This window comes from Bombina bombina, chromosome 3, assembly GCF_027579735.1.
Source record: "Bombina bombina isolate aBomBom1 chromosome 3, aBomBom1.pri, whole genome shotgun sequence".
NCBI lineage: Eukaryota > Metazoa > Chordata > Amphibia > Anura > Bombinatoridae > Bombina > Bombina bombina.
In genome coordinates, this window is record NC_069501.1 from 1,186,719,101 (window position 1) to 1,186,745,441 (window position 26,341).

General features: G+C 36.3%; 1 protein-coding gene across 1 annotated transcript in view; it reads right to left on the reverse strand.

Moving 5' to 3' along the window:
* Positions 1-26,341, reverse strand: part of LOC128654611 (high-affinity choline transporter 1) — a 91,287-nt gene that overhangs the window by 27,386 nt on the left and 37,560 nt on the right. The window contains exon 4 of the mRNA XM_053708618.1: positions 12,656-12,804. Within this exon, the coding sequence (XP_053564593.1) occupies positions 12,656-12,804 (149 nt within the window). The remainder of the gene's footprint in view (positions 1-12,655; positions 12,805-26,341) is intronic.

The following is a 26,341-nucleotide window of genomic DNA, read 5'->3' on the forward strand; positions in this document are numbered from 1 at the left end:
AAATATATAGTTATTTTTCAATAATGAATAATTGTTCAATAATGTCATAATTGTGAATAAACTTTTTTATTGAAATATATTAACACTTTATTAAACAAAAAATAGAAAAGCATAAAACTACAAAACTATAAATAAACATACAAACAAATGTTGTATATGAAAGTGCACTAAAATTTTTTTACATTTCTTATTCTTGATGTGACCTATTCATGAACTCTATCTTTTTACTATAATATTCCTTTTGAACATTTGCCTGTTCTTTAAGTATAGCATTTCTTTCTTTTTCTAATTCTATCATTTGTTTAAAAAATTCATTTTGTTCATTGGGAAAAGACAATGCCCTATCAGTCAATTTTTCAATTTCATTAGCTCTTTTAGGTTGATCTAGTTGAGTTTCTTGTGCATCCTCATTCTCTTCCTCTAATTCTGATTCCGGTATTTGAGGTGTATCAAGTTCTGTTGGAGTTATTCCTTCTACTTGTGTTTCATCCTCATCATCAGGACAAACAGTGTCCTCCACAAGTGGTTCCAAATTTATTTCTATTTCATCTACGATTGTAAATAACGTTAATTGTTATAATTTTTTTTCAAGAAAAGAAAAGAATACTTACCATCAAATAATGTAATTGAAGAATCCTGCATTGTCTGCAGTAATCCTCGTACACCTGTAAACATAAATAGATTTATATAAATATAAATGGACCAAAAATATTGAATTTTAAAAAATTAACATATTAATTTTTTTTTTTTTAATATTTAGAACAGTGGTCCCAAAGTACAGTCAACATGTCCAAATTCATCCCTCACAATAGTTTCATATGTCCCTCCCTTGTTTTGTTATGGTTCTGTTGTAAATAAATGAGATTCATATCGGCACTCACAAAACAAATATAAAGACAAAGCATCTTTTTCAAGCATAGACTACTAGCCCACACTGCGTTGGCTAAATTTCACTTTGTAGGCTGATATTCACTTCCAAGATGATCACTTTACTTGATAATCACAAGATAAATATACAACTGTAAGTTTACTGTGGGCGACAACTCCCAATATTCACTACTACATGTATAAATGTCACTTACATTTCCTACTATATACAGTTTATGAACACCTACTCAGTTTAAGTGGCCCCCAATTACAGAAGATAACTTTACCTGTGGCCCCTTAGATACTTTTTCTTTTTTTTGAAAAATATTTTTATTGGTCATCCAAAGTAAAGAAAAACAGTACAGTAACATCCGAAGGACAAATACATGAATAATAAATACAATGTTCATGTAAAAAAAAAAAAAAAAAATTACAATTGTGGAGACCTTCGAGGCATAAAGGTTGGATTCCTTTTTATACAAGTTTATAGTAGTAACAATATAACAAATGAAAAACACAACTGCAAACTTGACATAGATTTCTGTCAGAAGATTGACAAACATACCGCACTATACCTTCCCACACCAACGGTACACAATGACAAGTTTTGTTGTATCTCACCTGATCCCAATTTCACCCTTTCCGGGTATTTTATTTATGTGATCCATTCTTATCTATCTCGACCCTGGATCTCAAATCTCTGCGACACATAAGCCTCCCACAATGACTGTATCTGTGCGTACAAATTTATGCATCTGACCTTCATATAATGGTACTCCTCAAACTTTATTATATAATTACATTTATGTACCCATTGTACTATATCAGGTGTATGTCATGTCTTCCATTTCTGGACTAGCAATATTTTTATACCATTACTCAAAATGTGTATCATCTTTTTTGTGCTGTTGTCAACCTTCTGGGAGTGCACAGAAACAGCCATAGCTTAGGATCTAGTGGAAGTGCCCCCTTAGATACTTTTGAGTTTGATACCCCTGATTTAGATTAACAAATAGGTATTGATGTGTATGATACATTTGAAAATACATTACAATACATGGACCATTGGTTTCCATTATAGAATTATTAGATACATTTGACTGCAATATTAATTTGAATTATTATATACTTACTGACAGTTTCTTCTCTGCATGATATATCACGTGATGTGGAAGGTTGTGGCTCCTGTGAAGTCAATTCAGACTCGAAAGGTAGGTCCTCCTGGGCATGTTCTAATTCTGGTTCTAACGCCTGTTCATGTTGCTCTATAATATACAGACAAATCAAAGAAACCTAAAATAATACACATAAACAAACATTTCACAACAATATTAAATTATATAATTACCTCTAAAATCCATAGTATACGATGGAACATCAAGGCCCACCACGACAGCGTCACCCATCCTGGCATACATCATCTGTTCATAATCCAGATGTTCTGCCCTATATGAGGGGCCTCCACCCGTTCCTTTCAATGTTTTTCCTTGCACACTTTTTTCTTAATATTTTTACGAATATCGTGTCACCCTCTTCCGACAGGCCCTTACGTCTTTAGGAAAACTACCCTCCACTGACACAGCACGACTAATTTGATCTTGATAAAGCCCGAGATAAAGGGTGAAACGCGTAGAAGCTGTGAGCCAAGACATACCAGACTGCATATACACCCAGATGATCTGTGTCTGTGATCAATCATAGGTGAAAGTGAATCTGCGTACATTTGTACTAAGTGCAGTGCCACTAACCTTTTAAGTAATACAGACTGCGGTGAGGTTGTGAATATACACTTAGAATCACTTGCACAAATTTGAAAAAAGCCTTAAAGCGAGATCTTTAAGTGAAGTCAAACAGCTAAGACTTGGAACAGCTGTTTTTGTATGCTGACATCATGGAATTTGAAAAAACTAACCGCTACCCTATTTGGTGGGTCATCAAACAGTGACTGAAGGTCTGAGGAAACTACTAAGCAAGCCGTTTGAGGAGAAGGATTCACAGCGTCACACAGTAAGGTACAAACAGGCAGGTTGAAAGACCGCTAGACAGAGGGTGATTTGTCTGAATTAAAAAGTTACGGTAAGACCGAGACATTAAAAACCCATCCCGCATCACCTAAAGAAAAGGTTTTTATGCGTGACTATTTGACTACCCCTAAGTGGCTTACAAAATTATTTGGAGCGCGTTCCGGGACATTATAACCCATTTTAACTCCGGGACATTATAACCCATTTTAACTCTCAGAGGTGGCATACTTTGCAATCTATACTTTTAAGGAAATACTGCAGTATTTTTTAGATGTTCTGAAACCGGATATATGTTCTGAAATGTTCTGAAACCGGATATATGTTCTGAATTTTGATATATGTATGTATATATATATATATATATATATATATATATATAAATGTATGTGCTTCTCTAACTTGGGCAAACTGTATGTGTTTTTCTAACTTGGGAAAACTTTATGTGCATATATAGAAAAAGTGCAGTTTTTTATATACAGAGGTAAAATAAGTATCAATATTTTATATAAGGTCTAAACAAATTGTTTCTAAGAACCATATGATATAATGAAGATCATAAATTAAGACACAAGAACATATGTGATATAATTCTAAGTTTCATGAGTTACACATCTTTATTTAAGACTGTTAGAGCATAGAAATACTTTTCGAATGATCTGAGTATAAAACACTCTTTGGAAGATCTATTTATTACCGGTGTAAAGCTTTAACTAGGCATAATAATTCTTAGTAGCTAAATAAATACAACAAAGTTTCACAAGTTGTTTTAATAATTTGAAGAAACATTTTGATACATTTAAATATCGATTCATATTTGATGCTTTATTCGAGTAAAGCATCTGATGCCAAGTATTGACAAATATCCATTATAAGATCCTATTACTATCCACAGCGCCCTCTTACTTTTTTCATAATTAATTTCTAACAAACACTTATCGAGGTATTAAGTATTTGAGAGTGGCATATATAGGATAAGATTATAGGGATTGCACTTTCGTATAACTACCCTCAATACAGCACGACTAATTTGTTCCCAAATTGCCTTCTTTCTTTGAAGGTTAATAGATCTCGCTTGATATCCAATGATATTGTCATAATGTTCTATGATAGCTTCAACCAATATACAGTTTTGACGATGTGTAAACATCACACTTCTGCCACTTTTGGTCTTTCCAGATAGTCCGATAGCCATTGCAATATTGGTTATATAAATGGCGCAAAAAATGGTATATTCTTTGTTCAAAGTTAAAATAACATTATGAATGATTCTAACAATCACTATAAAGTTCTAGAAATAGGGCGTAATAAACTATATGAATAGATTTAACGAATAATTTAAATAAAATGACTATCTCCAATCTGATTGGATAATACAATTTTACTTGATTATTATTGGTCTAATTCTTTTTATTTTTTAATTATTATAACTGGAATGAATGTCAATATATTAATGAACGTTAACATTTATATTTAGTTATCTAAAGTTATTATGTAAAATTAAAAAAATTAAAAAAATTAAAAAATATGCAACTAGAACTCATAAAACAATGTATCTACTGTCAAAATATAGTCCACGATATTGCGCATTTTGTAAAAAGTATCTTTAATTTATATTTAGATGAAAATAAATAACGATTTTAATGTTAGTTTTACACAAAATAAAAAAAAATTATTTGAAATTCGTTACTTATTGAATAAATAATATTGACTGTATAGTTAGTTTTTATGTGGGTATACATATGTTTCTTTATTGCGCAATTAGATAGCAAATTAGTTCCGTTATTGGGTGGAGTGTTTTGGTTAGACTAAGAGATTAATAATGATGAAGCGTTCGAAGAAGTTTTCCATTGGAGAATTACTTATTACGTATACAATGGAAAAATATTTTCCAAAAAAAGGAATGGGATTTTCACCTTGGATCAAGACAGACATAATCCAATTTTATGTGAGATGGTGCGATGGGTTAGATGTTTGTCTGGGCATAAAAGGACTCGAAAACAACGCCTCAAGAGATATAATGATCTAATCAGGAGACAATCCAAATTAAGGACTTTTATACAAACCTATCTCAGGAAATGTGAGTATTATACAAAGCTTACAATTCGAAGTTTAATAATATATATGTTGAATTTAAATTATTGACTGTCAAGTTTTACCGTTATGGCTAGTTAAAAAAATTACAATATGAGCATCATAAACAATGTATGTCTATATACATCTATGGACATATTTCATTACAGTCGTGTATCAGTAGATTTAACGCAATTATAATGTGTCTGTGTTCTGTTACTTATATAATATGTTCCTTTCTCGAATGTTTAACTTTAGTTAGAATACATGTTTTGTTTTTGTATCTATTGGTGTCTGATTAAAGATTGTGAAACAGGATTAAAGAATCTATTAGTTACTCTAAGATATTGTGAAATTAGAAACATAAAATTTGAGTTACATTGTAGTATATTATTTATTTCATAAATCGAACTATAAATGTACAATTTTCTTCATTTTACAGTCAAAAACCGAAGAGCGCCACGTTATCTGTGCCCAATAACTACCAATCCATCCAGTCCAGAAGCAGATTCAGACCCACTACCCACTGTGTTTATGGACTCTGAGGGTATTATTCCAGCAGGTAACAATAGAGTAGTTATCTTTCCAGAAATTTTGTAATTATTTTTTTCAGAACATATCATTTATAGTAAATGTAATTATTTTTAAATTATCTTAAAAGGAAAAAAAAATTTCTCAGGCGACCACGTCGCAGAAAGCCAATGCCCATCATTGATGATGACACCGATAATGGAGGTAGATTTTATTCACATTTATATTTCTAATATTAATTTGTATTAGAGTTAATGACTATAATCTTATTTATAGACATGATTGAAGAAGATCATCTACATATAGAAACAGCCAGCAATGAAACACCTGATGAGGAAGCACCAAATAATAATGATATGGAAGATTCGATATCGAATAGTGACCAACCACAAGAAAATATATGTAGGTTCTAAATTATGTTAGGTGTATGTCACACATGATCTTAATTCATTATTATTTATTGCATTATGTTCACATTTTAGTTAAGAATGTTCTTACAGGGATATTGATTGAAATCAGCATTGTTCATATTAGATAAGTCAATAGTGTAATTATCGATTAATGTCTTAAAGCTATTCTTGAAGAAGGAGATATAAACATTGAAGCAGCTGAAGAGCAGCAATCCAATGCCTCTATTTTTACGCAATGCTATAATTGGGGTGAGTTATTGAATTATATTGCATCAATAAAATTGTTAGCTTTTTAGCTATGCAGTACTCTTGAAAAGGCCAAAATGGTATTGAAATACATCTGGAACAGATGGCTCACATGAAGTGCATGTGCGTGGGCACAATATTATTAAGATGACATGCAGGAAATAACAACCTAGGTGTTGATAAATTTGAGTATAGACCTGTGAGAAGTACCTTCCTTCAAGTGATTAGTCAAATATTAGGTAAACCTTTTGTTATAATTAAAATGTGAGGTGAATACAGACATGATGAAAGTTTGAAAAAGAATTTCATGTTCTCAAACTAACGTTTTTAATTTCTCTTTTTAACAGTTCCTGAAGATCAAGAAATATGGATCAACAAAAAAGAAGTTTTGGATACCCTTATGGAAGCAGAAAATAATTTGATCAGGACATACTATATTGTCCAAAAACTCAGAGAAAAATATGAATCGTTGTAATAAAAAAACTTTTTCTTGAAAAAGTCTGGTGGATACCAGAAGAAACGCGTTGAGGTTAACGTGTTTCTCCTCTTATGCAAGCCTGTAATCAGCCGTCCTGCTGGCGGTAAAATTTAGAAGTTCAAACGACTTCTTGCAATCTACAAAGACTTACCCTTGTCTGCCGGGGAGAAACATATGGTGATATTGTCACACACTGCTTGTTTGATTTTAACTTTTGTATGTATATTACTGTATTTTGTGCTGAATTGAATGCTTAGTAAAACTTTTACTCTTAGAGAGGCTCCTTTGCCCTCTTGTCTTTTTTCCATCTCCTCATGAAGACCACTTCGCCCGGCTTGGATGAAGACTTCTCCCAGCTTCGTTGAGGACTTCAGCCCAGCTTGGATGAAGGCGTCTCCCTGTAAGTCGATCTTCAGGGGGTTAGTGTTAGGTTTTTTTAAGGGTGTATTGGGTGGGTTTTATTTTTAGGTTAGGGATTTTGGGCTTGCAAAAGAGTTAACTGGGCTAACTGCCCATCCAAATGCCCTTTTCAGGGCAATGGGGAGCTTAGGTTTTTTTAGTTAGTATTTTATTTGGGGGGGTTGGTTGTGTGGGTGGTGGGTTTTACTGTTGGGGGGGTTGTTTGTATTTTTTTTTTCAGGTAAAAGAGCTGATTACTTTGGGGCAATGCCCCGCAAAAGGCCCTTTTAAGGGCTATTGGTAGTTTAGTTTAGGCTAGGGTTTTTTTATTTTGGGGGGGCTTTATTTTATTTTGATAGGGCTATTAGATTAGGTGTAATTAGTTTAAATATCTTGTAATTTATTTATTATTTTCTGTAATTTAGTGTTTGGTTTTTTTCGTACTTTAGCTAATTTAATTTAATTGATTTAATTGTTGTTAATTTAGGTAATTTATTTAATTATAGTGTAGTGTTAGGTGTTAGTGTAACTTAGGTTAGGTTTTATTTTACAGGTACTTTTGTATTTATTTTAGCTAAGTAGTTATTAAATAGTTAATAACTATTTAATAACTATTCTAAAAATTTGCTGAATAAAATATAATTTTTCCAATAGCCCCCTATTAGAAAAATTATATTTTATTTCTAACCCCCAAAAAAAAAAATCTGATGCTTTTTTTTTATTACAGTAAAAAAATTTTGGTTTCTGGTGTGTCTCTTTAAGGCAATCGCACGTGCGATAGAGCCCTATATCCTGCCTGTCAGTGAAGTCTATTTCACTGCAGGCATGTGGGCCAGGCTTAAACTGCTTTCATTCAGATCCCTGTTCGCACAAGCTGAAGTGTGCGAGTGGGGAGGGACAACTTCAAGGAGCCAAGTTCAGCTGCGCTCTGATTGGCTGCAGGTATCCCTGCATCACCGGCTCCTCCCCAGCATCAAAAGAGTCCGGTCCACTGAGTCTGATAGATTGTCTCTCCTTGTGTCTCCAGTGTGTCGTCCCTCACCCCCTGCCTTGACCTATCCTCCCTACGCTGCGCATCACCCGCAGCCAACTACCTACGAGTCACCTGTCAAGACCAACTAGTCAGTAAGGCTTTTTTTTAAATTTTCGCAAGGCAAGGCGAAGGCATATTATTTTATATTTTAAAAAAAAAGTTTTTTTTTGGACCCGGGAACTTTTCTGGGGGGCGGGCAGGTGTGCTCAAATGTGCAGTAGTGTGGACTCTGTGGAGGGCTGGAGGTATGAGCAGAGAGTGCTCTGTCCGGGACCGTGAGTCAGCTGTGAAGCTATAGTAGGTAAATTAACATAACCGTTACCGTGGCAGGCACTTTAGCAATCCAGCCTGCCTGGGGTTGTTTAGTTCTGAATGCAGTAAAGTTAAGTAATCGGCACTGAAGGAACCTGCGTGCAGTTGTTTTTTTTTTAAATTCCCCTCCCCGCATTCCTCTTATCCAGTCTCTGCCTGCTTGTAATTGCCAGACAGTGCATAACTTTAATTATGTGTGTGTGCTCGGCTCGATCGTAAATTGAATGCACAGAATGAGAGGTCAGACACCTGAAAGCCAGCCAAGACTGCTGGCCGGGATAACTCCTTGCTAAATCCAATCTTCTTTCCTTTAACCCTTCAGAAACTGCAGGATTTCAGTGTTCTGATGCTCTAGCAATTTAAATAAGGGTCAGTTGATCACAAGACCTTTTTTATTTATAGTCTCCAGATTTTACTAATCATATTCAAATAAATATTAGATGCTGGTGTTTGTGTATTGAAATTCAAACAATTGTATTTATGCACGTAAAACTCTGAAAGTGAAAAAATTGTTTGCTGTTAGTAAAATGTAAAACACAGTATAATAGCCAGCAATGTTCTGTTTTTTTTTGGTTTGTTTTAAAGCATTTCTAGATCTGCCTTGTATTTACAATCTCATGTACTTAAGGTGTATGGAAAATCACATTTGTGATGGTCTGCTAGTAACTTTATACTAAATACAATGTGCTTTCCAGTCCCTTCTCTCTCTGTGTGTGTTTTGGGGGGGCTGTGTGTGTTTTGGGGGGGCTGTGTGTGTTTTGGGGGGGCTGTGTATCTACCTAGTTAAAATAAATACAAACTTGCCTGTAAAATAAAAATAAACCCTAAGCTAGCTACAATGTAACTATTAGTTATATTGTAGCTAGCTTAGGGTTTATTTTATAGGTAAGTATTTAGTTTTAAATAGGAATAATTTAGTTAATGATAGGAATTTTATTTAGACTTATTTAAATTATATTTAAGTTAGGGGGTGTTAGGGTTAGGGTTAGACTTAGATTTAGGGGTTAATAACTTTAATATAGTGGCGGCGACATTGGGGGCGGCAGATTAGGGGTTAATAAATGTAGGTAGGTGGCGTCGATGTTAGGGATGGCAGATTAGGGTTTAATAATATTTAACTAATGTTTGCGAGACGGGAGTGCGGCGGTTTAGGGGTTATTATGTTTCTTATAGTGGCGGCAACATTGGGGGCGGCAGATTAGGAGTTAATAAATGTAGGTAGGTGGCGTCGATGTTAGGGACGGCAGATTAGGGGTTAATAATATTTAACTAATGTTTGCAAGGCAGGGGTGCGGCGGTTTAGGGGTTAATATGTTTATTATAGTGGCGGCGACGTTGGGGGTGGCAGATTAGGGGAAGTGTAGGTAGATGGCGGTGACTTCGGGGGCTGCAGATTAGGGGTTAATAAATATAATGTGGGTGTCTGATGTTGGGGGCAGCAGATTAGGACTTCATAAATATAATGTAGGTGGTGGCGGTGTCCGGAGCGGCAGATTAGGGGTTAAACATTTTATTATAGTGTTTGCGATGCAGGAGGGCCTCGGTTTAGGGGTTAATATGTAGTTTATGGGTGTTAGTGTACTTTTTAGCACTTTAGTTATGAGTTTTATGTTACGGCGTTGTAGTGTAAAACTCATAACTACTGACTTTAGAATGCGTTACGGATCTTGACAGGGTAGGATGTACCGCTCAATTTTTGGCCTCCCAGGACAGACTCGTAATACCGGCGCTATGGAAGTCCCATATAAAAAAAGACTTTACGAAGTTTACGTAAGCCGTTTTGCGGTAAGGCCAAAGAAGTGTGCGGTGACCCTAAACCTTCAAGACTCGTAATAGTAGCGGTATTACGCACAACTCATAATCTAGCCGATAATTTTTGTTTTAAATACATTTATTTTTGAGAAATTAATAACATTTTCTTGTCTGTGTGTTTTGTTCATAGTATAAAGTATTTTTTCTAAATGAATTTGACAACATAATACTGTCAACATGTAGTCCTAGAAGAGAGGATGCAATGGAAATATTATAGTTTGGGTATATCTTCGAAATACATTGCACATGTTATACAAACTGTAAAGTTTTTGCATCATGGTAATGTATTACCTAAGTAAGTGACAGACAAAAGTTTAATAAAACACGTTTGTTCAATAATAAAGCTTGTTTAACTGCAGTCAAACATATATTATGCTTTTAAGATCATTATACTTTCACAATTATAACTCTTAATTATATTAAACTATAACAAATAAATTTAAAAAATAAATAAATACGGATGTACATACATATGAATAAGCTTTACATACACTGTTTAAATCTAATATTTATATACAAATATAAAGCTATAATTTATTTGCTATTATGCGCTATAATTATGCTCATTTTTAATAATAAATACGGCGCTAAAGTACTACTAATGGAGAGATTTATCAATATCACGCCACATCTCGACTTTGCAAAGTAACGTAAAAATACGACCGATTTAATGATAAATAACGGCGCACATGTGCGTCGATCCGATGGCAATATGCGGAGAACTGGGAGGAGAACTGAAAGGAGAACTATAACAAAGTTTGATAAATCGAGCCCTAAGTGGAAATGTCTAAATTGGGCCCAAAGTGTCATTTTTTTTGTGTGGCCACCATTATTTTCCAGCACTGCCTTAACCCTCTTGGGCATGGAGTTCACCAGAGCTTCACAGGTTGCCACTGGAGTCCTCTTCCACTCCTCTATGATGACATCACGGAACTGGTGGATGTTAGAGACCTTGCACTCCCTCACCTTCCATTTGAGGATGCCCCACAGATTCTCAATGGGGTTTAGGTCTGGAGACATGCTTGGCCAGTCCATCACCTTTACCCTCAGCTTCTTTAGCAAAGCAAGTCATTTTGGAAGTGTGTTTGGGGTCATTATCATGTTGGAATACTGCCCTTCGGCCCAGTCTCCGAAGGGAAGGGATCATGCTCTGCTTCAGTATGTCACAGTAGATGTTGGCATTCATGGTTCCATCAATGAATTGTAGCTCCCCTGTGCTGGCAGCACTCATGCAGGCCCAGACCATGACACTCCCACCACCATGCTTGACTGTAGGCAAGAAACACTTGTCTTTGTACTCCTCACCTGGTTGCTGCCACACACGCTTGACATCATCTGAACCAAATAAGTTTATCTTGGTCTTTTCGGACCACAGGACATGGTTCCAGTAATCCATGTCCTAAGTCTCCTTGTCTTCAGCAAACTGTTTGCAAGCTTTCTTGTGCATCATCTTTAGAAGAGGCTTCCTTCTGGGACGACAGCCATGTAGACCAATTTGATGCAGTGTGCGGCATATGGTCTGAGCACTGACAGGCTGACCCCCCACCCCTTCAACCTCTGCAGCAATGCTGGCAGCACTCATACATCTATTTCCCAAAGACAACCTTTGTATATGACGCTGAGCACATGCACTCAACTTCTTTGGTCGACCATGGCGAGGTCTGTTTTGAGTGGAACCTGTCCTGTGAAACCGCTGTATGGCCTTGCCCACTGTGCTGCAGCTCAGTTTCAGGGTCTTGGCAATCTTCTTATAGCATAGGCCATTTTTATGTAGAGCAACAATTCTCAGAGAGTTCTTTGCCATGAGGTGCCATGTTGAACTTCCAGTGACCAGTATGAGAGCGTGTGCGAGCGATAACATCAAATTTAACACACCTGCTCCCCATTCACACCTGAGACCCTGTAACACTAGCGAGTCACATGAAACCGGGGAGGGAAAATGACTAATTGGACGTAATTAGGTGTACTCACTTTTGTTGCCAACGGTTTAGACATTAATGGCTGTGTGTTGAGTTATTTTGAGGGGACAGCAAATTTACACTGTTATACAGGCTGTACACTCACTACTTTACATTGTAGCAAAGTGTCATTTCTTCAGTGTTGTCACATGAAAAGATATAATAAAATATTTACAAAAATGTGAGGGGTGTACTCACTTTTGTGAGATACTATATATATTTAATATGTTATGTAGGATCCACAAACTGTATAGATATTACAATATTAAATATATTTTTTTGCTTAAAATCCAGTGAGTGCAGATATTTTTGGTCATTATATGTCAGTAAATACTGTGTATATTGTGGGTGTTGCCTAGAAACCATTTTGGCGGTTGTTTGGTGTTTTAAGTTTACAAACAGAAAAGTTTATAAAAGCACAAACACCATATTTATAGGACATAGTTAACTATAATATGTATTCAGTTTTTATCTAGTAACCATTTCTATGCTGGAAAATATAGCACAAGACTTACCAGAGTCACTATCATAAAAAGAAGCTGAATGACATCAGTATAGGCGACTGAATACAAACCACCAAGCAAAGTGTACAATATAACCGTACAAGCTGATATAATGATGGATAGGTATCCCTTCACATCCAATATAACACTCACAGTGGCTCCTGCACACAAAGAGAAAATTAGCTCATTATATTATTATAATTGTATCATTTGTTAAGTAAAATACTAAAGTCTGGCACAATTTGCTTTTGTAACTTTCAGGGCTAAATTACAAGTGGAGCGCTATTTAACAAGCGTTAACTGCTCTAGAAGCAAACTGTTTTCACTTGCGCGTATTTGCCTGTTTGCAGTAAATAAGCAGCTGGTTAATTTTAGAAATGCCCACCAAATGCCCCCAAAATACAGTGTAAAATACAAATAAACACCTAGATTACGAGTTTTGCGTTGCGGCTTTTAACGCTGAAAAAATGGCAATTTCATCGTAAAAGCAGTAACGCCGGTATTGAGAGTCGTGTCAGTATAGCTATACCGCAAGCATTTTAGTCTGTAACGCAACGTCAATCCCGCACTCAAAAAAATAAAGTTTTTGCGTGGGATTTCCATAGCGCCAGTATTACAGGTTGTGCGGTGAGCTTAAATGGTTGCGTTACAGCCTATAGCGACACAATCCATACCACCATCTGAAAGCAGTAGTTATGAGTTTTGCGCCACAAAAATGTTTTACAAAACTCGTAACTTTACTGAAGTGTTACAAAGTACACTAACACCCATAAACTACCTATTAACTTCTAAACTACCGCCCTCCCGCATTGCAAACACTATATTAAAGCTATTAACCCATAATCTGCCGCCCACACACATCGCGACTATTCAATAAAGTTATTAACCCCTAATCTAACGCCCACCCACATCGCCAACACTATTTAAATATATTAACCCCTATTCCCCCGCACCCCAACATTGCCGCCACTATAATAAAGTTATTAACCCCTATTCCGCCACTCCCCGACATTGCCGCCACGAAATAAAGTTATTAACCCCTAAACCTCCAGCCTCCTACATCTCCACCACTAAATAAACCTATTAACCCCTAAACGGCAGGCCCCTCACATCGAAAAAAACCCTAAATTAAACTATTACCTCCTAACACCCCCCTAACTTTAAATTAAAATTACAATATAACTCTATTTAAATAAATAAAACCTGTGAAATAAATAAAAACCTAACATTAAACTATAAATTAACCTAACATAACTAATCTAATAAAATAAAAAATACTACCAATTAAAATATCTAAATTACAAATTTAAAAAACCTAACACTAAGAAACAAGTTTAAAAATCTAAATTATACTTAAAAACAAATCCTATGAGAATTTTAAATAATCTAAGTTTACCAAAAATAATTAACACTAAAAACACTAAAAATAAAAAACATTCCCCTAGATTACGAGTTTTGCGTTAGAGGTTATGCGGTGCTAACGAGCAGTTTTCCCTCACCGCTCACTTACCTGCAGCGCTGGTATTACGAGTTTTCAGAAACCCGTCGTTAAAAGACAAGAAGTGAGCGTTGAGTAAAATTTTTAAAACCAAAGACCGCCTTAGCTTCAATCTCCCAGGTGGAATTTGACCAATGGGAAGCAAGCTACACCTTTAAAAGAAGATACACCTGTTGCAGATTATTCATCTTGAAAAAGCCCTGCAGAGGGAGAAACGCGTTGATGTACTGCAACTAAATCTAAGCTACTATTTGTCAATTAAAAGTGTGCAATACTGCTAACACTGTTAGCCATTTCCAATTTTGCCACTAGACCTGTAACGGGTCATTTCTGGACACTACTTTATACTACATTCTTGGATTTGGGATGTACTGCAACTAAACCTAAGCTACTATTTGTCATTTAAAAGTGTGCAATACTGCTAACACTGTTAGCCACTTCCAATTTTGCCACTAGACCTGTAACGGGTCATTTCTGGACATTACTTTATACTACATTCTTGGATTTGGTATCCTGCGTGCTATCTGGCACTAAGTGCAGGAATATTTTCTTCGATGATCGCTGCATTGTAGCAAAGAAAGCCAAGAAACAGTTTAACTTACTGACCTCGCATTTACACCAATCAGAAAGTGTATTCAGGACAGCGCCCTCAATAGTGACGTCATTACGGCCGTACAACTAGTCACGGAGAAGACTGAATGTGCACTCGTCTGGGTAAGCCCTTGTTTTGCTAGCAAACCAACTCCCGATTGAAAGTTCAGTGTGGATTTGGACTATCTTTGCTGTATTATGAACTTTACATTGCAAGTCTAGTCATATATCAAGTGATGGCAACTTAATTGTATAAATTGTTTTTATTTACGGAGACGTCTGTTTTTACATTTTATATATCACCTAATGTGAATAAATCTTTGTCTCTTTAGACATTCATCTACTTTGTCTATTTTCTTTCTCTCTAATAAGTCTCACAATAATACACCTTATCACCTTTAGCTTTTAGCGCTCCTATCTATTTTTTACTTTTATGTTCATTTCTGCTACCTAGTTGGGGACCCATAGGTATTTTTAGGAGTTTGGTGTATCTTCCTGCGCTCTCTAGTACTATTCTCATACAAAGTTTTTAACCTTACCGCACTCCAATACCGGCGCTGCTTAAGTCAGCGGTGAGTTGGTTGTACGTGCTCGTGCACGATTTCCCCATAGGAATCAACGGGGAGAGCCAGCTGAAAAAAAGTCTAACACCTGCAAAAAAGCAGCGCAAAGCTCCGTAACACAGCCCCATTGATTCCTATGGGGAAATAAAGTTATGTTTACACCTAACACCCTAACATGAACCCGAGTCTAAACACCCCTAATCTTACACTTATTAACCCCTAATCTGCCGCCCCCGACATCGCCGACACCTATATTATACTTATTAACCCCTAATCTGCTATTTCGGACACCGCCGCTACCTACATTATACTTATGAACCCCTAATCTGCCGCCCCCAATGTCGCCGCCACCTACCTACACTTATTAACCCCTAATCTGCCGCCTCAATGTCGCCGCCACTATAATAAACATATTAATCCCTAAACCACCGCACTCCCGCCTCGCAAACATTAGTTAAATATGATTAACCCCTAATCTGCCGTCCCTAACATCGCCGCCACCTACCTGCATTTATTAACCCCTAATCTGCCGCCCCCAACGTCGCCGCCACTATATTAAAGTTATTAACCCCTAAACCTAAGCCTAACCCTAAACCTAGCACCCACTAACTTAAATATAATGTATCATTAACTAAATTATTCCTATTTAAAACTAAATACTTACCTATAAAATAAACCCTAAACTAGCTACAATATAAATAATAGTTACATTGTAGCTAGCTTAGGATTTATTTTTATTTTACAGTCAAGTTTGTATTTTTTTAACTAGGTAGAATAGTTAGTAAATAGTTATTAACTATTTAATAACTACCTAGCTAAAATAAATACAAATTTACCTGTAAAATAAAACCTAACCTAAGTTACACTAACACCTAACACTAAACTATAATTAAATTAATTAACTAAATTAAATGCAATTACCTAAATTAAATTAAATTAGCTAAAGTACAAAAAAACAAACACTAAATTACAGAAAATAATAAACAAATTACAGAAATTTAAACTAATTACACCTAATCTAATAGTCCTATCAAAATAAAAAAGCCCCCCCCAAATAAAAAAAACCCTAGCCTAAACTAAACTACCAATAGCACTTAAAAGGGCCTTTTGCGGGGCATTGCCCCAAAGTAATCAGCTCTTTTACCTGTAAAACAAAATACAAACAACCCCATAACAGTAAAACCCACCACCCACACAACCAACCCTCCAAATAAAATACTATCTAAAAAACCTAAGCTCCCCATTGCCCTGAAAAGGGCATTTGGATGGGCATTGCCCTTAAAAGGGCAGTTAGCTCTTTTGTCACCCAAACCCTAATCTAAACAATAAAACCCACCAATACACCCTTAAAAAAAAAACTAACACTAACCCCCTGAAGATCGACTTACCGGGAGACGTCTTCATCCAAGCCAGGCGAAGTGGTCCTCCAGACGGGCAGAAGTCTTCATCCAAGCCAGACAGAAGTGGTCCTCCAGACAGGCAGAAGTCTTCATCCAAGCCGGGAAAAAGAGGTCCTCCAGACGGGTAGAAGTCTTCATCCAGACGGTATCTTCTATCTTCATCCATCCGGCGCGGAGCGAGTCCATCTTCAAGACATCCGACGCGGAGCATCCTCTTCTGGCGATGACTAAAACAGAATGAAGGTACCTTTAAGTGACGTCATCCAAGATGGCGTCCCTTAGATTCTGATTGGCTTATAGAATTCTATCAGCCAATCGGAATTAAGGTACAAAAAATCCTATTGGCTGATGCAATCAGTCAATTGGATTGAAGTTCAATCCTATTGGCTGATCCAATCAGCCAATAGGATTGAGCCCGCATTCTATTGGCTGATTGGAACAGCCAATAGAATGCAACATCAATCCTATTGGCTGATTGCATCAGCCAATAGGATTGAACTTCAATCCTATTAGCTGATTGCATCAGCTAATAGGATTTTTTCTACCTTAATTACGACTGTTTTTGTTGTCGCCAGAAGAGGATGCTCCACGTCGGATGTCTTGAAGATGGACACGCTCCACGCCGGATGGATGAAGATAGAAGATGCCGTCTGGACATCTCCCGGTAAATCGATCTTCAGGGGGTTAGTGTTAGGTTTTTTTAAGGGTGTATTGGGTGGGTTTTATTTTTTAGATTAGGGTTTGGGCGGCAAAAGAGCTAACTGACCTTTTAAGGGCAATGTCCATCCAAATGCCCTTTTCAGGGCAATGGGGAGCTTAGGTTTTTTTAGATAGTATTTTATTTGGGGGGTTGGTTGTGTGGGTGGTGGGTTTTACTGTTGGGGAGGTTGTTTGTATTTTGTTTTACAGGTAAAAGAGCTGATTTCTTTGGGGCAATGCCCTGCCAACGGCTCTTTTAAGGGCTATTGGTAGTTTAGTTTAGGCTAGGGGATTTTTTTTATTTTGGGGGGCTTTTTTTATTTTGATAGGACTATTAGATTAGGTGTAATTAGTTTAAATTTCTGTAATTTGTTTATTATTTTCTGTAATTTAGTGTTTGTTTGTTTTTTGTACTTTAGCTAATTTAATTTAGGTAATTGTATTTAATGTAGTTAATTTATTTAATTGTAGTGTAATGTTAGGTGTTAGTGTAAGACAGGTTAGGTATTATTTTACAGGTAAATTTATATTTATTTTAGCTAGGTAGTTAGTAAATAGTTCATAACTATTTACTAACTAGTCTAGCTAGTTAAAATAAATACAAACTTGCCTGTAAAATAAAAATAAATCCTAAGATAGCTACAATGTAACTATTAGTTATATTGTAGCTAGCCTAGGGTTTATTTTACAGGTAAGTAGTTTTAAATAGGAATAATTTAGCTAATGATAGTAATTTTATTTAGACTTATTTAAATTATATTTACGTTAGTGGGTGTTAGGTTTAGGGTTAGACTTAGGTTTAGGGGTTAATAACTTTAATATAGTGGCGGCGACGTTGGGGGCGGCAGATTAGGGGTTAATAAGTGTAGGTAGGTGGCGGCGACATTGGGGGCGGCAGATTAGGGGTTAATAAATATAATGTAGGTGTCTGTGATGTTGGGGGCAGCAGATTAGGGTTTCATAAATATAATGTAGGTGGCGGTATTTGCGATGCAGGAGGGCCTCGGTTTAGGGGTTAATAGGTAGTTTATGGGTGTTAGTGTACTTTTTAGCACTTTAGTTATGAGTTTTATGCTACAGCATTGTAGTGTAAAACTCATAACTACTGACTTTTTTTAATGCGTTAGGGATCTTGACAGGGTAGGCTGCACCGCTCACTTTTTGGCCTCCCAGGACAGACTCGTAACATCAGCGTTATGGAAGTCCCATAGAAAAAAGACTTTACGAAGTTTATGTAAGTCGTTTTGTGGTAAGGCCAAAGAAGTGTGCGGTCACCCTAAACTTGCAAGACTCATAATACCAGCGGGCATAAAAAGCAGTGTTAGGACCTCTTAACGCTGTTTTTTTGCCCTAATGCACAACTCGTAATCTAGCCGATTAAGATTACAAAAAAAATAAATGAAATTATCAAAACTAAAAAGATTTACACCTAATCTAATAGCCCTATAAAAATAAAAAAATAAAAATAAAATAAAAACACCCCTTAGCCTACAATAAACTACTAATAGCCCTTTAAAGGGCCTTTTGTAGGGCATTGCCCTAAAGAAATCAGCTATTTTACCTGTACAAAATATACAAAGTCCCCTGTTCAAATCAGCCAATAGGATTTCAGTAGCTCTCATCCTATTGGCTGTTTTGAAATCATAATGGCAGCACTATGGGGGGGTGAAATAATGCAACTTTTGTTGCGTTCGTTTCGCACCCTGTTTAGAGCAAAACTCATAATCTAGGTGACTGATAGTAGAATCTTTATTTTTTAATAAAGTAACTGCATTTAGCAGTTTTTGGCGGCTGTAGGGTGTTAGAAAAAAAACAGCACTGAAAAGTTCCTTTACATTGCGGTCTATTCTGTTGCCTGTAAATATATATGTATATGCTTATATACATATATATTTATGTGTTAATATGTGTATATAAACATATTAGCACATAAATATATATGTATATAAGCCTATTCATATATATTTACAATTTGCTGCCTTCGCTGCACTAGTTCTCATGCTATGTCTGATGGCATGAGAACGAGGCTCCCATTGGAGCCTATGTAAAACTGAGGTCACATTTGCATTGTGGCTAACTTGTAATACCTGCGCACATTTGTGTGCGCTGGTATTACTCAGTGGAGCATAAATATTGCTTTTGTGAAAACGATATTTGTGCTCCACTTGTAATCTAGCCCTAAAAGTGTGCCTACATGGAAACTATTTTTAGTTTCAGTGAGCACACTGTCTGCACTGTGTAGGCACACTTCAAATAGGGACCCCCCCTCACCTGGCCAAAGCAAAATGCAGCTGAACAGCAATGTCAGCCATGCAGATGGGGACGTCATGCTCCCATTGACTTCTATGGAAGAGAAATTGCTGCTCGCTGGCACTGCTCAGCCACGCCCCTTTTATTTGAAAATACATGTCAATGTATTGAATATCGGGGCCAAAGTAAGAAAATTCAGTATGATACTGTTTACATCCAAGGGGTTCCCTTCTTCAAATTGCTTATTATGGGGCTGATCAAGTTTTTTTTTTTAAATAATTACAAGCATGATAAATAAACTGCAGCTGATGAGCTGTTTGAACACAACCAGCCATTTAATTGTTAATCAGAAATACTTTTTCATGGTCTTAAGGTAAATAAAATGGCCCTTTATATGCCAGTCCTGTTTTTATGATCAGAATCCAAATTCTCAATATTCAATTACATATTTATGGGGCTATTTTTTACTTATCAAAATCAACAACTAAAAGGATTTGATAAGCCATGGACAGAGCTTCCTGTGCCTTCAATTAAAGTTAACCCAACAAGCACACATGTCCTCTGTACTGGTAACGCCCCTGTTCATATCCCATAGTCATGCACAAATATTTGTATGGTTTTGGCACAGGTTAATTTCACATGTCATCTATTTACATTACTACACCTTTTTTTAAAGATAGCAATAAACAATGCTCAAACAGCACCTTAGTTTCCTTGTACCCTGAATAGGGTTCCCTGGTGACCGGTGGTACAGAGTGGACTGCAAATCTCTCTCATATGTCAATATAATGAAGTTCCACAGCACCCAGGATTCAAAAGAAAAAATTTATTGAGGTACAAACAGTAGCAACGTTTCGGGAATATTTCCCTTAATCATGCATAGCATCAACAGGTGATTACAGAGCTTATATAGGGACAATTTTAACCCTTCACATTTCTTAACACCATGTATTAAACACCTTATGCTAGAAATAGCGCCATCTAGTGAAAATTACACAATAATGTGACTAATTTTAATAAAAACTACCTTATAGTTAAAAACATATATTTCAACCTGTTAATCTAATTAAAAACAAAACTTAAACAGAGATTTTATGAGTTATACTTAATAGGTTATACTTTATTTCAAATTCATCATTACAGAAACACTGCTAGATCAAGCTCCCTATTTAGACCAATAGGGATCATTGCATTCAATTTGTGGATCCAAAAGGATTCCTTTTGTTTTAGCAATTGTTCCCTATTGCCTCCTCTACGTAGCTTACCTACACTGTCAATGACCTGCCATCTTAGTTGGCTAATACTATGTCCAGCCTCTAAAAAGTGACTGGACACAGGAGCATTGGTATCTCCACATCTAATATTCGACTTGTGTTGACTCATCCTATCTCTCACTCTTCTAGTGGTCTCACCTAGGTAGATCATGGAGCACGGACATTTTATAAGGTAAATGACATAGGATGAGTCACACGTGTAGAAATCCCTGATCTTGAATTTCTTGCCTGTTAGGGGATGTAAAAAAAACTTGCCTTTAATTACAGCATTACAGCTTGCACATCCAAGACAAGGATATGTGCCAGTTTTCTTAGCTGTTATATACTTTTGGTTCATTGTCTTCCTAGTCCCTACATCACTCCTTACTAGCTTATCTTTCAAGTTAGGTACCCTTATGTAAGCCATCATTGGGGGTTCCCTAAAAGCATCAATATCAGGGTTACAATTTCTCAATACATTCCAGTGCTTATGGATGATCTTGGAGATATCCTTGCTATAGGGGTTAAATTGAGTTACACAGACCATACGCTGTGAATTTTTCTCTTTCCCAATGGTAATTGGTTTCTCTTCCAGGATCCTCTCCCTTTCTTTATTGATTAAAGGATCCGGATAACCCCTTTCTTTAAACCTGACTGCCATTTCATCCAGTCTTTGTTCAACCACCTGTCTGTCTGTCACTATCCTCTTTACTCTTAGCAATTGAATGTTTTAATTGGTTAGGGTGATAGCTGTCAAAAGCCAATAATGTGTTTCTGTCTGTTGGTTTTTTATGAATGTCCACATTCAAAAGACCATCCATATTCCTGTAAACCACAGTATCAAGGAAGACTATACTTTCCTCACTAAAGGATAAGGTGAATTTAACACCATTCACTGCATTGTTCAACTCTTCAACAAAGGAGAGGAGGGTTCCAACGTCACCCCACCACACGCCAAACACATCATCTATGAAGCGCCACCAGGCTGCTCCATAGAGTTTAAAAAGTGAATTCTCATAGACAAATCTCTCTTCTGTTTGTCCCATAAAGAGGTTGGAGTATGATGGAGCTTGAAAAAGATATGTTTAAATTCTTTAGGAGTTTAAAATTGAAAGCTTTCTTCTCTAATAAAAATCTAATGCATGCAAAAAATTCCTCTGTTGATAATGCAAGTAATATATTAAAACTTAAGGGCACTGGTCTGTTTAAAAAGAGCACTTTTATCCCACCAGAAGTAAATGGCAGCGTTGAAACCTTTGTAAAATTGGTAAATACTGACCTAGAAAAATTGAAAGAACAAGTAAAATACAGATCAAAAATATGTAAATCTAATTTACCAGGGGATCAACGAGCTGCCATTGAGGGTTTGAAAACCAAAGATGTTACAATTCGTAGAGCTGATAAGGGTGGCACTACAGTTCTAATAAAAAATGATTTGTATATAACAGAAATAGAGGGTCAGCTCAAAGATAATACCACATATAGAAAGTTAAATACTAACCCTGTTTTTAACATCCAAAAGGAAATTAAATCTGTTATAAATAGAGCTTTGGCAAGAAATATAATTGATAAATCTTTATATACATATTTATTCATTGAATGGCCAAAAACCCCTATCCTGTATACAGTATCTAAGGTACATAAAAATATTGAAAGACCTCCAGGTCGCCCCATAGTGGCAGGAGTCAACTCTGTATTTACTAACATTGCCACATATTTAGACAAAATACTCCAGCCTGAGGTATTAAAGTTGACCTCATATATCAGAGATACCAGTGACTTCTTAATTAAACTTAAAAATCTATCTGTACAGAACACTAAGTACTTCTTATTTACCTTAGACGTGTGTAGCCTATATACAGTTATTAACCATGAAAGTGGAATTAAGTCAAGTATGTATACTCTAAACACACAGGTCTATATACTATGCCACAATTAGCATTTCTAGAGGAATTATTAAGGATTGTGTTATATCACAATTACTTTTTGTTTGCAGACCAATGGTATGAACAGGTGAGAGGGACAGCAATGGGTTCCAATGTCGCCCCATCATACGCCAACCTCTTTATGGGACAAATAGAAGAGAGATTTGTCTATGAGAATTCACTTTTTAAACTCTATGGAGCAGCCTGGTGGCGCTTCATAGATGATGTGTTTGGCGTGTGGTGGGGTGACGTTGGAACCCTCCTCTCCTTTGTTGAAGAGTTGAACAATGCAGTGAATGGTGTTAAATTCACCTTATCCTTTAGTGAGGAAAGTATAGTCTTCCTTGATACTGTGGTTTACAGGAATATGGATGGTCTTTTGAATGTGGACATTCATAAAAAACCAACAGACAGAAACACATTATTGGCTTTTGACAGCTTTTGACATCACCCTAACCAATTAAAACATTCTCTCCCACGTAGCCAAATGCTAAGAGTAAAGAGGATAGTGACAGACAGACAGGTGGTTGAACAAAGACTGGATGAAATGGCAGTCAGGTTTAAAGAAAGGGGTTATCCGGATCCTTTAATCAATAAAGAAAGGGAGAGGATCCTGGAAGAGAAACCAATTACCATTGGGAAAGAGAAAAATTCACAGCGTATGGTCTGTGTAACTCAATTTAACCCCTATAGCAAGGATATCTCCAAGATCATCCATAAGCACTGGAATGTATTGAGACATTGTAACCCTGATATTGATGCTTTTAAGGAACCCCCAATGATGGCTTACAAAAGGGTACCTAACTTGAGAGATAAGCTAGTAAGGAGTGATGTAGGGACTAGGAAGACAATGAACCAAAAGTATATAACAGCTAAGAAAACTGGCACATATCCTTGTCTTGGATGTGCGTGCTGTAATGCTGTAATTAAAGGCGAGTTTTTTTTACATCCCCTAACAGGCAAGAAATTCAAGATCAGGGATTTCTACACGTGTGACTCATCCTATGTCATTTACCTTAGAAAATGTCCGTGCTCCAGGATCTACCTAGGTGAGACCACTAGAAGGGTGAGAGATAGGATGAGTCAACACAAGTCGAATATTAGATGTGGAGATACCAATGCTCCTGTGTCCAGTCACTTTTTAGAGGCTGGACATAGTATTAGCCAACTAAGATGGCAGGTCATTGACAGTGTAGGTAAGATACGTAGAGGAGGCAATAGGGAACAATTGCTAAAACAAAAGGAATCCTTTTGGATCCACAAATTGAATGCAATGATCCCTATGGGTCTAAATAGGGAGCTTGATCTAGCAGTGTTTCTGTAATGATGAATTTGAAATAAAGTATAACCTATTAAGTATAACTCATAAAATCTCTGTTTAAGTTTTGTTTTTAATTAGATTAACAGGTTGAAATATATGTTTTTAACTATAAGGTAGTTTTTATTAAAATTAGTCACATTATTGTGTAATTTTCACTAGATGGCGCTATTTCTAACATAAGGTGTTTAATACATGGTGTTAAGAAATGTGAAGGGTTAAAATTGTCCCTATATAAGCTCTGTAATCACCTGTTGATGCTATGCATGATTAAGGGAAATATTCCCGAAACGTTGCTACTGTTTGTACCTCAATAAATTTTTTCTTTTGAATCCTGGGTGCTGTGGAACTTCATTATATTGACACCTTTTTTTAAAGGGACTAATCATAAAACAGTCTGTGATGTAATTGCTAAATTGCCCAAATCATCAGTTTGTTTTTCCATTCAGATAACTATTAAGTGATGTTTTAGGGAAGTATCTATTTTAAGCTTCAGGGTATTAAAGGGACAGTATACACTCATTTTCATATAACTGCATGTAATAGACACTACTATAAAGAATAAGATGTACAGATACTGATATAAAAATCCAGTATAAAACTGTTTAAAAACTTACTTAGAAGCTCTCAGTTTAGCTCTGTTGAAAAAAAGGTAGTTGGAAAGCCCACTGCAAGTGGGAAATAAGACCCTCCCCCTTCTTTTACATATGAAAAGACCCTTTACACAAACAGGAGCAAGCTGGAGAAGGTATACGTTGGTATTCTCCTAAAACTTTGGGGCTTGGTTAGGAGTCTGAAAATCAGAGCAATGTTATTTAAAAATAAGCAAAACTATACATTTAAAAAAAACAAAACAAAAAAACTTTATGGGCTATATAAATAGATAATCTACAAAACATGTATGCAAAGAAAAAACAAGTGTATAATGTCCCTTTAATGGCAGAATAATTTTTAGATTGTGATCACTGACAATATCAGATAACGTTCAGAGATCGTTATCAAGCAAGAACAAGCACAAGATTCTGATCAACCCAATGCTAGTTAGGCGATCTGATTTTTGTTTGGGTTGATATTGTACCATTCAGTGCTGTCAAACTAATGGCTTATCAACATGGATTCAACATTGTTTTATGAAGGACAGATTATGTCAAATGAACTTGGACAGTCTAGTCAAAACTAAACGTTCATGATTCAAATAGGGCATGCAATTTTCAAACATTTTAAATGTCCTATTTACATTTATCATCATATTTGTCCTCTTGGTATTCTTTGTTGAAAGCTAAAACTAGGTAGGCTCAAACTGTTTTCTAACCTTTTGAAGGCCGCCTCTTATCTTAATGCATTTTGACATTTTTTTATCACAGTTAGACACTGCTAGTTGATGCGTGCCATATAGATAACATTTTGCTCACTCCTGTGGAGTTTTGTATGAGTCAGTACTGACTGGCTAAAATTCAAGTCTGTCAAAAGAACTGAGATAAGGAGACTGTCATGCCTTGTACTGCACCCACATGTAAAAAGAAGGTTTAGATAAAATTATGCTCCCAGTGGGGGCCTGTGACAGAGAGCTACTGAAATGTTCATTCTCCAATCTAATTATTGACCTTTTTGAGTAAATACTAATAAAGAAGATAAGGAGTGGCATACAAACTGTAGCTCGTAAGTGACATAGGGTATTTCTTTTTGTAGCGTGACAGAAATATCGTGCAAATTACGGTTTGAAAGTAAATGTGACCCTTGAGCGCAATCAATTTAATGTGTGTTAGGTTAGCGAGACTTCAGAGCTCTGGTTAACTGTTACACAAGACAAAAAAGTTGCACACAGAAATATGTTGCAGGTTCTGTTTGTTTTTTTTAATGTATAACAGTAGTTTGATATATTTTCAGGTTTTTGAGAGGTTACCATTAGTGATGTCGCGAATTGTTCGCCGGCGAATAGTTCCCGTCGAACATAGCATGTTCGCGTTCGCCGCGGCAGGCGAACATATGCGATGTTCGATCCGCCCCCTATTCGTCATCATTGAGTAATACTTTGACCCTGTACCTCACAGTCAGCAGGCACATTCCAGCCAATCAGCAGCAGACCCTCCCTCCCAGACCCTCCTACCTCCTGGACAGCATCCATTTTAGATTCATTCGGAAGCTGCATTCTTAGTGAGAGGAGGGACAGTGTAGCTGCTGCTGATTTAATAGGGAAATCT